This window comes from Protopterus annectens, chromosome 1.part1 (assembly GCF_019279795.1).
Source record: "Protopterus annectens isolate FY-2018-M chromosome 1.part1, PAN1.0, whole genome shotgun sequence".
NCBI classification, from domain to species: domain Eukaryota; kingdom Metazoa; phylum Chordata; order Ceratodontiformes; family Protopteridae; genus Protopterus; species Protopterus annectens.
Window position 1 is genome coordinate 1,429,651,743 of NC_056726.1, and position 13,194 is coordinate 1,429,664,936.

The following is a 13,194-nucleotide window of genomic DNA, read 5'->3' on the forward strand; positions in this document are numbered from 1 at the left end:
TCATGACAACATAAAGGACAATCAGGGACACAATTAAAATATTAGTGCTATTAACTTGACACATTGACAGACTTAGAGCATATGAATTAATGCACATTTTCTGAGTTAAATGAAGTTTATAACTGCAAATAGTTTTAATTATTCATTATGTGTAATTCACCACCTTTCCTCCAAAAGTCAGTGGTTTTAGGAGGGATTAAGAGAGACAGAGTGAGAATTTGAGTCAAACTCAAGGACATCCCTCGAAATCAGGGACAGTTGAGAGGTACGGTCCCTATTTGTTTCTCCAACGGTTTATGTCCAGTCCAGTGGAGTTGCTCTTAGGGGTTGAGAGGTATGGGCGTAAGCTATGCCCATTTCAGAACATTAATTACATCCCCGGGGTGGTCTTAATATGACTGTGCCAGCCAACACCTGCACGCCTAGGCTCATAATTGCATACCAAAGTTCCCCCACCTGCCCCTCCTCTACAGCACTCATCCTTAGTGTGGGTGCAGGTGGGGTATGAACAGACCACTACACACTGACCCTCTCCACATGTCAGGAGACATGTACGTTGTGTCGACCCATGGGTTATCAGGCTTGCACAACCTACTGGTCCATATACGTCTACGGCCTGGTTCGATGACTCATGACAGGAACTGATGCCAATGATAACTTTATATGTATATATATATATATATATATATATATATATATATATACGTAAATGTATATGTCTGCAACTATATATATATATATATATATATATATATATATAAATATATAACTATATATTTATACATATATTTAGATATATGTATGTATATATATATATATATATATATATATATATATATATATATATATATATATATATATATATATATATATATATATATATATCTTTATATATATATATTTATATATATATATATATATATGTGTGTGTGTGTGTGTGTGTCTGTAAAGCAATGCAAATCCCGCGCAAATGCACTTACACACACGTACTGATGTTTATATATGCTTACTACTGCCTTATTCATTATGACACTGACACTTTGCTCAAGTCCACTTTTAATTGTATTTTTACAGGTTATACAGTGGACATGTCAAAATATGTCCATATACAGATTACTGACGGAAAATGGTATGTGCTGCAGTGGGATTCTGAATGGGAATGTCTGTTAGTTAGGCGGATGCTCTAACCAATACACTCTTGCTGTGCTGCTTCATTTGAATGTATACCCATGACTCCTACTTCCCCAAACACCCACCCGAACATTTGACTAACACTGCAGTCATCCATTATCTAGTTGGATTTGTGGTGTATCCACACCACTATACATTGGCCACTCCCTACTCCTGTAGACCCATCCCATCGGTTGACTCACTCCACGTATCCTCAGAAACCCCAATGTTTTAGTCCACAAACATTGGTGACATGAGCGATCATTAGGACACTATTCACAATTTTTGCGTTTTCCCACATGGGACACACATGTCTTTATGTCAAGAATAGACTCTATACTTCATTACATCCTTACTCCCGTTAACATGACACTACAATGAATTGATCAGTATGACTATGTGGTAATGCACACGTTACACATGAGAGCTAATTTTGTATGAGTTTGTCGTGATTCTTTTACAAATAGACTGGTGTAGTAATTGGTGTTGCCGTAGCAGGAAGATCACAGGAATGATTTCACGTGTGAGACAGTCTTCACATTTGATATTTACAGCACAAAACTGACTTTGGACATTGTACACACTTCTGCGTTTTAGTGGTTTTGTCCCTTCCCTCTTATGTACAACCTATTATTCTATGTACTGTTCAGGTTTGTAAGGGCACATTCATGTTATTTATGTCTGCAAATGGAATGAATGTGTTACAGGGAATGTACATCTACATATAGATGTATGCATGTGTGTATGCATATATATATATATACTTATAACGACCTTGATGACCTTCACAGGGCGGTCAAATTAGCATCATCCCATCCAACCTTGACACGCCTGGATCCATAATTTCATACCCATAGTTCCTCCGCCCCACAAGACTTCTGCATACACGCATACCATCCATTGTCCAGTTGCTATCGCAGCCATTACACACCTTCACACATTGCCCTCTCCCGAGCTTTAGGAGCCCTTCATGTATGTTGTCCCAACACATGTATTATCCGGCTCTCCCACCATTTGGTCCATGAACATACCTGCCCTTGCTTGTGTAATGGTCGGAGGTCCAATCATCCTATCAATTTTTGAGTAGTCCCAGCAGGAAATACCCTCTGATTGTTTGAAAAGTAGACTTAGCAGGTCAACAGTGTTACTCCCACTGGTAATATCCTGTCTGTGGTGTGAGTAGCAGTGCTTTGCTCACTTCTGCCCAGCTTGATATGACATATGCTGACAGCACTAAATAACACTTGAGTTGCTGTTGATTTCATTCTCATTCCTTTTGTATGCTTTATTGTTACGACGTTCATTCTTCTATATAGATATATATATATATATATATATATATATATATATATATATATATATATATCTGTGTGTCTGTGTGTCTGTGTGTATATATATATATATATATATATATATATATATATATATATATATATATATATATATATATTTATATTATTTATGTGTAGATACTTATATACATTTCCTATGCTGTTCACTGCTTACACCCATGCAAGCACACTCACACTTGCTTAATGGTACTTATATATGTTTACTGCTGCTTATTTGTGCTTACTAGCTTACTACTACACCTGGCGGCCACGGTGGTGCAGTGGTTAGCATTGCTGCCTCACAGCAAGAGGTTCTCCGGTTCGATCCTCGGCTGGGGTGCCTTCTGTGCGGAGTCTGCATGTCCTCCCTGTGGTCACGTGGGTTTCCTCCGGGTGCTCCAGTTTCCTTCCACATCCCAAAGACATGCTGCAGGTGGATTGGACACTCTAAATTGGCCCTAGGTGTGCGTGTGAGTGTGCCTTCTGTGGAAGTTTGGGTGCCGGGCTGCCAACTCGACACCATAAAACTCCACTGCCATTCAATGTGCGGACAAGGTGATCCGCTGTGGAGACCCCTAACCGGGAAAAAGCCGAAAGAAGAAGAAGAAGAAGCTTACTACTACACCTGCTTAATAGTGCCTTATTCATTATGACAGTACCACTTTGTTTGAATGGATTTGGTTAAACATCTAATGCGATACTTAAGTTCACACTTACATGTTATTATGTCGGTCTTACAGCAAAACAACATTCATTCCACAGGGAAAATGATACGTGCTATAGTTGGACTCGAACCATGAATGCTAGTTTGTTAGGCGGATGCTCTACCCACTACACTATTGACATTTGTGTTGATGCTACATGTTTTTTCTCTATTTGAATGATGCTGATGTGTAAGCTATGATCAGCAGACAGCAGCGACGCTCAAACACGCTGCGCTTTGCTAACACTTTTGATATTGAAGCAATACAAATGTAAAATAGGGACACGGGGAATTTAATTGTGAAAGTTCTAGGGGCAGAGCTCAATATTGCACTATGTGCTTGTGTGTTTACTACTTCGTTTTTATTTCACTGTTCGTGGACACTCTTGTATGCTTAGCATACATTTCGGTATCCGCGGACGCTGACTTACTAGCTTACTATTAGAGGCAGCCTCTAATAGTAAGCATACTAGGTTGTGCAGCTGGCAGGGCAAGTTTACGCCTCTGTGGAGCACTTGTACATGCCCCCTGCACTTGTACACGTTTCCTGTGCATGTCGTGGGTGCGACGGCGTGCCCTCATACATATTTATATGGCGCTGCTGCCCCTTCTGTATTGAGGATGCTCAGCGCAAGGCTAAAACCAACCTTGCTTCATGAATCCCGGGGAGTGTCTGCAGATTGAGAGGTATGTCAGTAAATGATACAATGAAATAACTGCTGCATTCCCCTCAGCATAATAGGCTTATAGAACTTGTGAATTAAAAGCCGAGTAAGCACAAAGATATTTCAGACGGGACCTTTGTTTTAGCTGAATGAATGCCAAAAGCGACCACATGTAACCTGCATGACAGATGATCTCTTTTTCAGATGTGACTTGGTCTGTTAATCACATCTGTCTCACTCTGACAAACAGGACTTTGCATGAATGAAGCTGATGTTTGCGTTTGCATTCATTTGAGTATAGAATGTTTAATATTTTGCTACCTGTAAAGTTTCTCTTGCTACCACTGAATAGCGGTACTGTAAGAAAAAAATGTTGTGACAAATAATTATCCTATTTCCTTATACATAGAAGTTATGTTCTTACCATAACGTTCCATGTTAGTTGTCTTCTTCTCGCCTTCTTTCTTGCTGGATGGGTTCGGCTCCAACTCGGCCACTCTAAAAGCTCGAGAGTTGGTTCCACCGGCTCGAGGCTCCCCTTATATCCCACAATGCTAGGCGGTATTACCTCAGATCTCGTTTGTAAGCTAGGCCCAGCCAATAATAAATCCAGAACTACTGGAAAAGGGAACACCACCTCTATAAAAGGAAAGGAAGAAGGTGACCTGAAACCTGATGAAGGGATATATGCAAAGTATAGCATATACATATATACAATAGAGGTGGAAGAAAGAGAGGTCACAATCAAACTCCTCTAGGTCTGTCCAGGCTAGGGGGAAGGAGGGTGGGACGCAAGAAAGAAGGCGAGAAGACAACTAACATGGAACGTTATGGTAAGAACATAACTTCTATATGTTAAGTTGTCTATCTCGCCTTCATTCTTGCTGGATGGGACCGCGTCCCTAGCACCTTGTCCCGGGTGGCCTATCGGAACAGACTCTTGAGAACAGTGGAACCAAAATTAGCTCTATGTCTAGAAGCTAGATCCAACTTATAATGAGAAATGAAAGTGTGAGGAGTAGCCCATGTAGCTGCTGCACAAATGGTATCAATAGGCAGCCTGTCTTGGAAAGCTAAAGAGGTAGCCAAAGCCCTAGTCGAATGAGCCTTAGGTTTGTTAGGCAACTTTTGGTGTCTAATTTGATACACAAAGGAAATCAGGGATGTTAGCCATCTGGAGAGTGATACCTTAGAAACTGCAAGGCCCTCTCTACCTTCTGCATAAGAAACAAACAACTGGTCAGTTTTTCTGATCTGTTTGGTCCTGTCCAAATAATATCTCAATTGACGATGAACATCTAGCCAATGCAATTTTTGTTCAGACCTGTTAGAAAAGTTAGGAAAAAAACACAGGGAGGTCTATGTCTTGATTTAGATTTGCCACAGAGGCTACTTTAGGTAAGAAGGATGGATTGGTCCGTAAGGATACCCTATCCTTATGAAACAACAGATAGGGTGGTCGACTGCTGAGTGCATGAAGTTCTGAGACCCTTCTAGCTGAAGTAATGGCTACCAGAAAGAGAGTCTTCCAGGATAGCAATTTCATTGAACAAGAAGCTGCAGGTTCAAAAGGGGGAAGAATCAAAGATGTGAGAACTAAATTAAGGTCCCAAGAAGGAAGAGGAGTTCTTATCGGAGGCTTAAGGAGAAAAACTCCCTTCAAGAATGCTTTGCAAAGCTTGTGGGACATGATGGCAGAATCTGAGATGCCCACATGAAAGTTAGATATAGCTGCCAATTGAACTTTAAGAGTAGAAGGAGATGAACCTGCATGAAAAAGTTCAGCTAGAAAATCCAGAACTGTTTGGATGGGAGCAGTAAAAGGATCTAAGTCCCTTCCTTGAGCCCAATAAGCGAAACGTTTCCATTTACTCAGATAAATCTTCCGAGTGGAAGATTTATGGGAAGCTATCAAAATATCTCGAACAGAGTGAGATATTTGAGGAAGCCTGGCTAAGGTTGGAACTGGAGGAACCAAGCAGTGAGGTTCAGAGAGGGAGGGCGATGTAACTGACCCGACTGATGGATCAAAAGATCTGGAACTAGGTCCAGATGCCAAGGTTGCTCCAACAGAAATTGATGTAGAAAGGGGAACCAAACCTGTCGAGGCCAGTAAGGAGCAATGAGGATCAATGAGGCCTTCTGAGCGATAGCTTTCTGTATCACTTGAGAGATTAGTGGGAAGGGAGGAAATGCATACAGAAGTCCCCGGGGCCAAACTTGGGCTAGAGCGTCTCTGCTGGGCTGGCCTGGTAACGGGAATAGGGTGAAATAATCTCTGCACTTGCTGTTTTGGGGAGTAGCAAAAAGGTCGCAGCAAGGCTGACCCCACTTGAGAAAAATTTTCTCCAAAATAGAATCTTTCAGAGACCACTCGTGAGGCATGAGGATAGCTCTGCTCAACTTGTCCGCGATAAGATTGGACTTCCCGGGGATGTGCGTTGCAATCAGAAACTGCTGAGAAGAAATCGCCCATTGCCACAGTCTGAGTGCTTCTCGACACAGGGGATAGGACCTGGTTCTGCCTTGTTTGTTGATATACCACACTACAGACATGTTGTCCGTCTGGATTGCTATCCTTCCCAAGGGAAGAGAGTCTTGAAGGACTTGCAATGCTAAAAGCACTGCTCTCATCTCTAGAACATTTATATGCAAGTGGCGTCCGTCTGGTTGCCATATGCCCTGGACTGTTCTGCCCTGATAATGCCCCCCCCCACCCGATCAGGGAGGCGTCCGTTGTCAGAGTAGCAACCGGAGGGGGAGGAACAAAGGGTCTTCCCAGGAAGAGCTGGGGGGAAGAAATCCACCAAAGAAGATGATTCTTGCATGCTTGCATAATCATAATGGTGTGGGACATCGGAAGTTGTTGGTACGACCATTGTGTTAAGAGCATCCATTGAAGGACTCATGTGAAATCTGGCTAATAGAAGTAGAGGGATAGCAGCCGCCATAATCCCTAGTACTTTCAGAACTAATCTGACTTTGACTCTGTTGCTGTGGAAGAGAAGGGAGACCAGTTTGCGTATGTCTGCTATTCTTTGGTCTGTGAGCCTCGCAGACATGTTGACTGTGTCTAGATTTGCGCCTATGAAGGTAATAGCACGACAAGGTGACAAAACGGACTTTTCGCAATTTATTGAGATACCTAACTTTTGACAAATGTGAAAGGTGTAGTCTCTGGCTATTAGAAGGAGATGCTTGGTAGGAGCTGTGAGGAGCCAGTCGTCTAAGTATGGAAACACCTGGAATCCTTGATGTCTTAGGTGAGAAGCTACCACTGCCATGCATTTGTTAAACACCCGGGGGGCAGTGGTGAGTCCAAAGGGCAGGGCTCTGAATTGAAAGTGACTGGTTCCCAGCCTGAAGCGGAGGAATCTCCTGGAGCGTCTGTTCATTTTTATATGATAGTACGCATCCTGGAGGTCTATAGAGCACATCCAGTTTTCCTTTCCCAATAGGGGTAGGATGGATTGTAGCGTGACCATCCGAAATCTTGTTTTCTTGACCGACTTGTTCAAGATACTGAGATCCAAAATGGGTCTCCAGTCCCCTGTTTTCTTTGGAACCAAAAAGAACTTGGAGTAGATTCCGGATACTTGCTGGTCTGCTGGCACTGGCTGAATGGCTCTTTTTGCAAGCAACTTTGAAATTTCCAACGCTGCTTGATCCCTTTGAGCGGGTGGAACATCTGGAAGGGATTTTTTTGATTGATCTGGAATACGAAAGAACGGAATGGAATAGCCTTCAGAAATGATGGACTGTACCCACTTGTCTTGAGTTAGGGATCGCCAGGTTTCTGGGTACAGTGACAATCTTCCCCCAACTGCCTCCAAAGGTGGACAGTCGGGCAACACCTCAGGGATGCTGGAAGGGCTTATCGGAAAAGGATTCTCGATTGCCCTGGTTCTGCGGACCCCCCCTGCCCCTAGGGCGATGTCTACCATTGTTGTTCCCTCCTCTGCCTCTGGAGGGGAACCGACTCTGTGCGTCAGGCAAAGTCCCTTGAGATTGTTTGCGGAACCACATTTTCCCACTTTTCTGGCCTTTGGGGTAAGGCCTAGAAGGAGTAGAAAAACGGACTCCGACGGCAGAAAGAGTTTTGCCATCCGTCTCACACCTCGTCAAGGTTTCTTTCACTTGAGGACCAAAGAGGGATGATTCATCAAACGGGGAATTAGTGAAAGACGTTTTAAAGGGGTCCGCAAAATTGCATAGCCGCATCCAGGCATGCCGGCGTAAGGCCACACCTTTCCCTGCGGCTCTGCTCGCTCCATCAGCCACATATGAGAGGAGGCGCATGGAGGAGTTAGCTATAGAATTCAGGGTAGCCAGCTGAGCGTTCATCTTATCCTGAAAACCCGCAGCTGTAGGATCCTTTAACATCTCACTCGCTTCCTTGATCAAGTCTCTTTGTAGGCCAGTGAAATGACAGAGGTAGTTCAGCGAACGCATAGCAAAGGTCGCTGATGAAAACATCCGCTTCCTGTACCTGTCCATAGACCTAGATTCCTTGTTAGGAGGATGGACAGGCACCGAAGGATCAGCTAGCTCCTTCTTAGTGGCGGCAGCTACCACCATAGCATCCACAGAAACTCCCTTAGTCAGAAATTGCTTATCTGCTGGTGCTGTGATAAACTTTGAAGGTCTCCTGGGGGTGGGGTCCACAGAGTCAGGAGCCGTCCAAGCCTTTTTAGCTACCACCTGCATGAGGGGGTCAAAGGGGGGGGACACCCAGGAGGTGGAAGGGCGAGAGCCAAACGCCTCAAGATACACAGATTCATCCTCCGAAGGGTTAAGGGCTGGCCAATTTCCCCTCTGTTTCAGGATCTCTAGAATATCTGCAAAGGAGACATCTTCAGAAGGGGAACGGGGGGAACCCTCGGAATCCTCTAAATCCGTGTCAGAGGTGACAGACTCAGGTGAGTCTATGTGCTTCCTCTTGCACTTTCTCTTCCTAGGGTCCTAGGGGGCTCCCCTGCCAATTCAGGAGAGGCCTCGGAAGAGGATGAGATCCCCACAGGGGATTCTTGAGGAGCTGGCTCTCTGCAGTCTGGGGTGAGGGAGTGAGCAGACATAACCTGAGGCACCGAAGAGGGAGGGACGGACGGAGCCGACTGTGGAGTTGAACCGGGTTCCAACACACTCCGCATGACCTCGAAGGCACCCCTGTCAGGCAGAGCCAAAGGTCCCGCTCGAAAGCTGAAAACCTCCCTCGGCACCGACAGCGATGGCTCCGAGGCCGATGTCAGAGCCGAACTCACCAGCGCCGAAGCGCTGAGAGGGAGAGCAGGGTCGGACAAGGGTCCGATGCCACTCACCCTCGGGCCGGCGAGGGAAGTCCGGGGCCGAGATTCTTCCAAGGAAGAAATCGGAGCCGATGACGGAACCGAAGACAATTGTATCGGTTCCGACGCTACCACAGTCTCGGTTCCGAAACGCCCCGGCTCCGAGCTCAAAGGAGTCGGAGGAGGAACATTTTGAGGGATAGGGTTAAGCATCGACTGATGAGTCGGGCTCTGAAGCATTTGGGCCAGTGCCTCGGACTTAAGAAGTCGACTCACTACCCTCTGAAGGTCATGATCCAAAAGCCTCGATGATCTAGAGGAGTGAGATCTATGGCTCCATTCAGACAGCAAGGGAGATGCTGGAGCCGAATGAATGGAGCCAAGGGACGGTGACCTGGACCTCTTTCTAGATGTCGGTTCCGATGGTCTGATCGGAGCCGACTCAGAAATTTCAATGCCTCGGCTCCAGCTGGGCCGAGGAACCACAGTAGCAGTTGAGTCTCATCGGCTCCAGCCGGAGCCGATGTAGTAGGCTTGAAGCCTTAGGCGTCGACTCAGTAGCTGTAGTCGAGGACCTAGGAGCCTTAGAGGGTTTACCCGAGTAGCAGTAGGGGACCCTCAGGCTTAAGCAAGCCCCTTAAGATGAGCTTGTTCTTTCTTTCCTGCAGGACTCTAGGGCTGAAGCCATGGCATACAGCACAAGAGTCCTGCAGGTGTAAAGGTCCCAGGCAGTACACACAAGAAGTGTGACCATCTGTCAGAGACATTTTCTGACAGCATGAGTCACACTTCTTGAAGCCTGAGACCTTGAATCATGGACATATCAAGGAACAAGTGTAACCTCACACAAACACACCGATTACACTATAAACCAAAAACAGAAACTTAAACTAAGTAATTAGCTGTTTACTGTTATAAGTCCCTACAGAAAACACACACACACCAAGGGAATGGGAGGGCCCGAAGGCCTAAGGGAAGAACTATAAGTTCTTAAGGTAAAAAATTAAAGAAAACTAGATTAAAGGGATAAAAGACCTTTAAGGTAAGGGGAAACTGTATGGAAAACTAAATAAAAGGGTTTCTAATCAACTTTTTAAACTAGTTCCTACACTAACCTGAAGCCGGTGAAGCAACACGTCTCGATAGCTGTAGCGGCAAACGAGATCTGAGGTAATACCACCTAGCATTGTGGGATATAAGGGGAGCCTCGAGCCGGTGGAACCAACTCTCGAGCTTTTAGAGTGGCCGAGTCCAAGCCGAGATCGGCTCCGAACCCATCCAGCAAGAATGAAGGCGAGACAGACAACTTAACATTAATTATTTTCTTCACATAATAAATCAGTTGCAGTAAGAAGAAAATACTCAAGAAATTATACAACATGGAAAATTGATTGATCAGATAAATTGAATTTTTGCACATCTTTTGCTATTTATTGCCAGGTAACTGATGATGTATGGGAACATTTGCAAACAGTGGTTAGTAATGGAATTCACTGCCATAAGAAACAACTAAAAGTAATAAAATGCCAAGGCAGTATTTTCTGAATTATGCTCTAAATGAAATTTGTCTATAAAGTGGAGGTCTAATGTATATATTCACTGACAAATTGATGTACAATTTAAGGATTGTACACATACCTGTGCATTGAACTCCAGCATCTTCAGAATGGCTACAGTCATTTACCTTCCATCCATTGAATGAGCATTGTTTCAGTGAAGATTCAGATCCTTGACATCTTACATCATCCATCATTATTAGCCCAGATCCTTGTCCATAATGAGCACTTCCAGGTGTTGAAATAGCAACTCCACATCCCAGATGTTTACAAACTACATTAGCATCATCTGTGTCCCATGAATCATCACACACTGTTCCTTTTTCATTGTTATAATAGACTTCTACTCTTCCAGAGCAAATATTTGGACCATTAACTAGTTGCAAGTCATCTAAAAGACAGAAAATAAGTGTATGATAATAGTTTGCTCTTGTATTTGTTTCTTTCTCTCAGCATTGTATTTATAAGATGAAGTATTACTTTTACACAGAGGAGTCATTGACTTATGTTGAGAGTAAATTGACTGCTAAAAAAATAGCACCTAATTAAAGGATTACTCAGGTAAAGCTCTATACAGAACTGTAATTTTCTAGAGATGTAATACCCTGAAAAAGCCTCTGTCCATTTTATATCAAGCCCATGGCAAGTGAAGGAGCGGGGGGGGGGGGGGGCAGGGTTCAAATCCTGCACCCTTGGTTTATCATTTAGGAGCCTTAGCCTGCTATGCTAACTTTAAAATAACATTATGGTACTGACCCTAAGACCACTGTGTTCACTCTCCCACACAGCAGAGATTATAGTACTCATAGTACATACTAGACTACTGGTCTGTGCGGAACTTAAGAAACCTAACCTTACATTCCCATGGTAATTTTTAGCTCTTACATTTTACATACAAATACCCAAGAGACAAGCCAAACAAAGATATGTTGGGACATGTACATATTCCTCTATGCATGAGTGATAGGGATGTTGAACCAGGATACAGCTGTGGTTATACATCCATTTGTCCAAATTACATTTGAAAAGAATAAGAGAAAGTTGTGGTTAAACATCCATTTGTCCAAATTACATTTGAATAGAATAAGACAAGTACTTTACTGTACACAGAGTGGAATAAAGTGGTATTTCCTGTGATTCACACCTACCCCTCCAAACATGTTTTACTTATTTTGCAAAAGAGAGTAATATTCTTTGAGTGGGTATTTATGATACCATTGGATTTGGGAATGTGTAATAGGTAAGACAGAATATAGCTTGCTGATACTCATTATGCAAAGCAGTGGCTGCCTCTCTATAACTTAAATGACACTGAGAATATACTATATAATACTGAGAAGATACTGTTTGATACTGAGGGATTTTATGATTTAAGCCCTTGATTTGTTTTTTGAGAAAGTGATTGCAGCGATGCTGAGTGCTTGGATAGGAACTTATCAAAAGACCTAATGATAACTGAATGCAGATGAATGGTTACATCTTTGGACCTGCATGCCATATCTTTAGATATAAGTTCTGCAATGAAGGAGGACTTCCTTACAATACTGGATATGTGGTAATCAAAGGTCAGTTCATTGTCAATACAGATTCCAAGAACCTTGACTACAGGATCAACTTTCAGAGGTGTGTTGTTAAGGGGATAGTTTGCAAGGGTGTTCCTGCTTGCTAAAGTATACAGTTATGCATTTCTTGTCATTTAGCTCTTGTCCACAGGTTTGTCAGTGGCTTTCTGATTAGGAATGGTCCCCTTGGAGGATTTTAGCATCCTTTGAGGAATTTATAATGTCACCAGATTTAGTCTTAGTCAATCAGAAAGCCTTAACATTTGGTTTGACTTGTTAGAAGCAAATGTCATAAACAGATTTCCCAAAGACTGAACCATGGGGTACACCACTAGTGATTGGAGAAGGCAGAACCTCCCAACTTAATTTCATGGGTTCTATTTGTGAGTCATTTTGCTATCCAATGAGTTAAATAAGGGTTTACATTTAATTGAGAGAGCTTATCTGTCATGCCTGAATGTGGGATGTGTTGAATGCCTTTTCAATGTCTAGATATGCAGTGTGTATTGATTTGCCCTCATCCGTTGCTTCAGTAACCTTCTTGAAAAAGTCAACCATGTTAATTATACAGGATCTCCCCTAACATAAACTGGCTTTGGTCAAGAGTTTGTAGGTTCTCTATGCCCTTATTTATTAATTCCATAATGATCCATTCTGTAGCCTTACAGGTGAGTCTGTTCAGGCTTGTGGGTTTATAATTACTTGGTCCAGTTGATGCCCCATCTATGTGTAAGGTAGATGACTGTTGTTGTCAACCGCCATGAAGCCTGTGTGAAGGCTGATATTGAATAGCCTCTATATAGTGTCTGACAAGTCCTGTTTCAGACTGACCAGTAGATAGGCCAGTATGTAATCTGGCTTCAAGATAGGGTTCTTAGCCATGGGTACTGCCTTGAGGACTTGTTTTTTGGAGATTTGAGGG

General features: G+C 43.3%; 1 protein-coding gene across 1 annotated transcript in view; it reads right to left on the reverse strand.

The window, feature by feature from the left end:
- LOC122816347 (deleted in malignant brain tumors 1 protein-like) overlaps positions 1-13,194 on the reverse strand; it is a 144,727-nt gene that overhangs the window by 91,742 nt on the left and 39,791 nt on the right. The window contains exon 3 of the mRNA XM_044089081.1: positions 10,793-11,101. Coding sequence (XP_043945016.1) covers positions 10,793-11,101 — 309 coding nt within the window. The remainder of the gene's footprint in view (positions 1-10,792; positions 11,102-13,194) is intronic.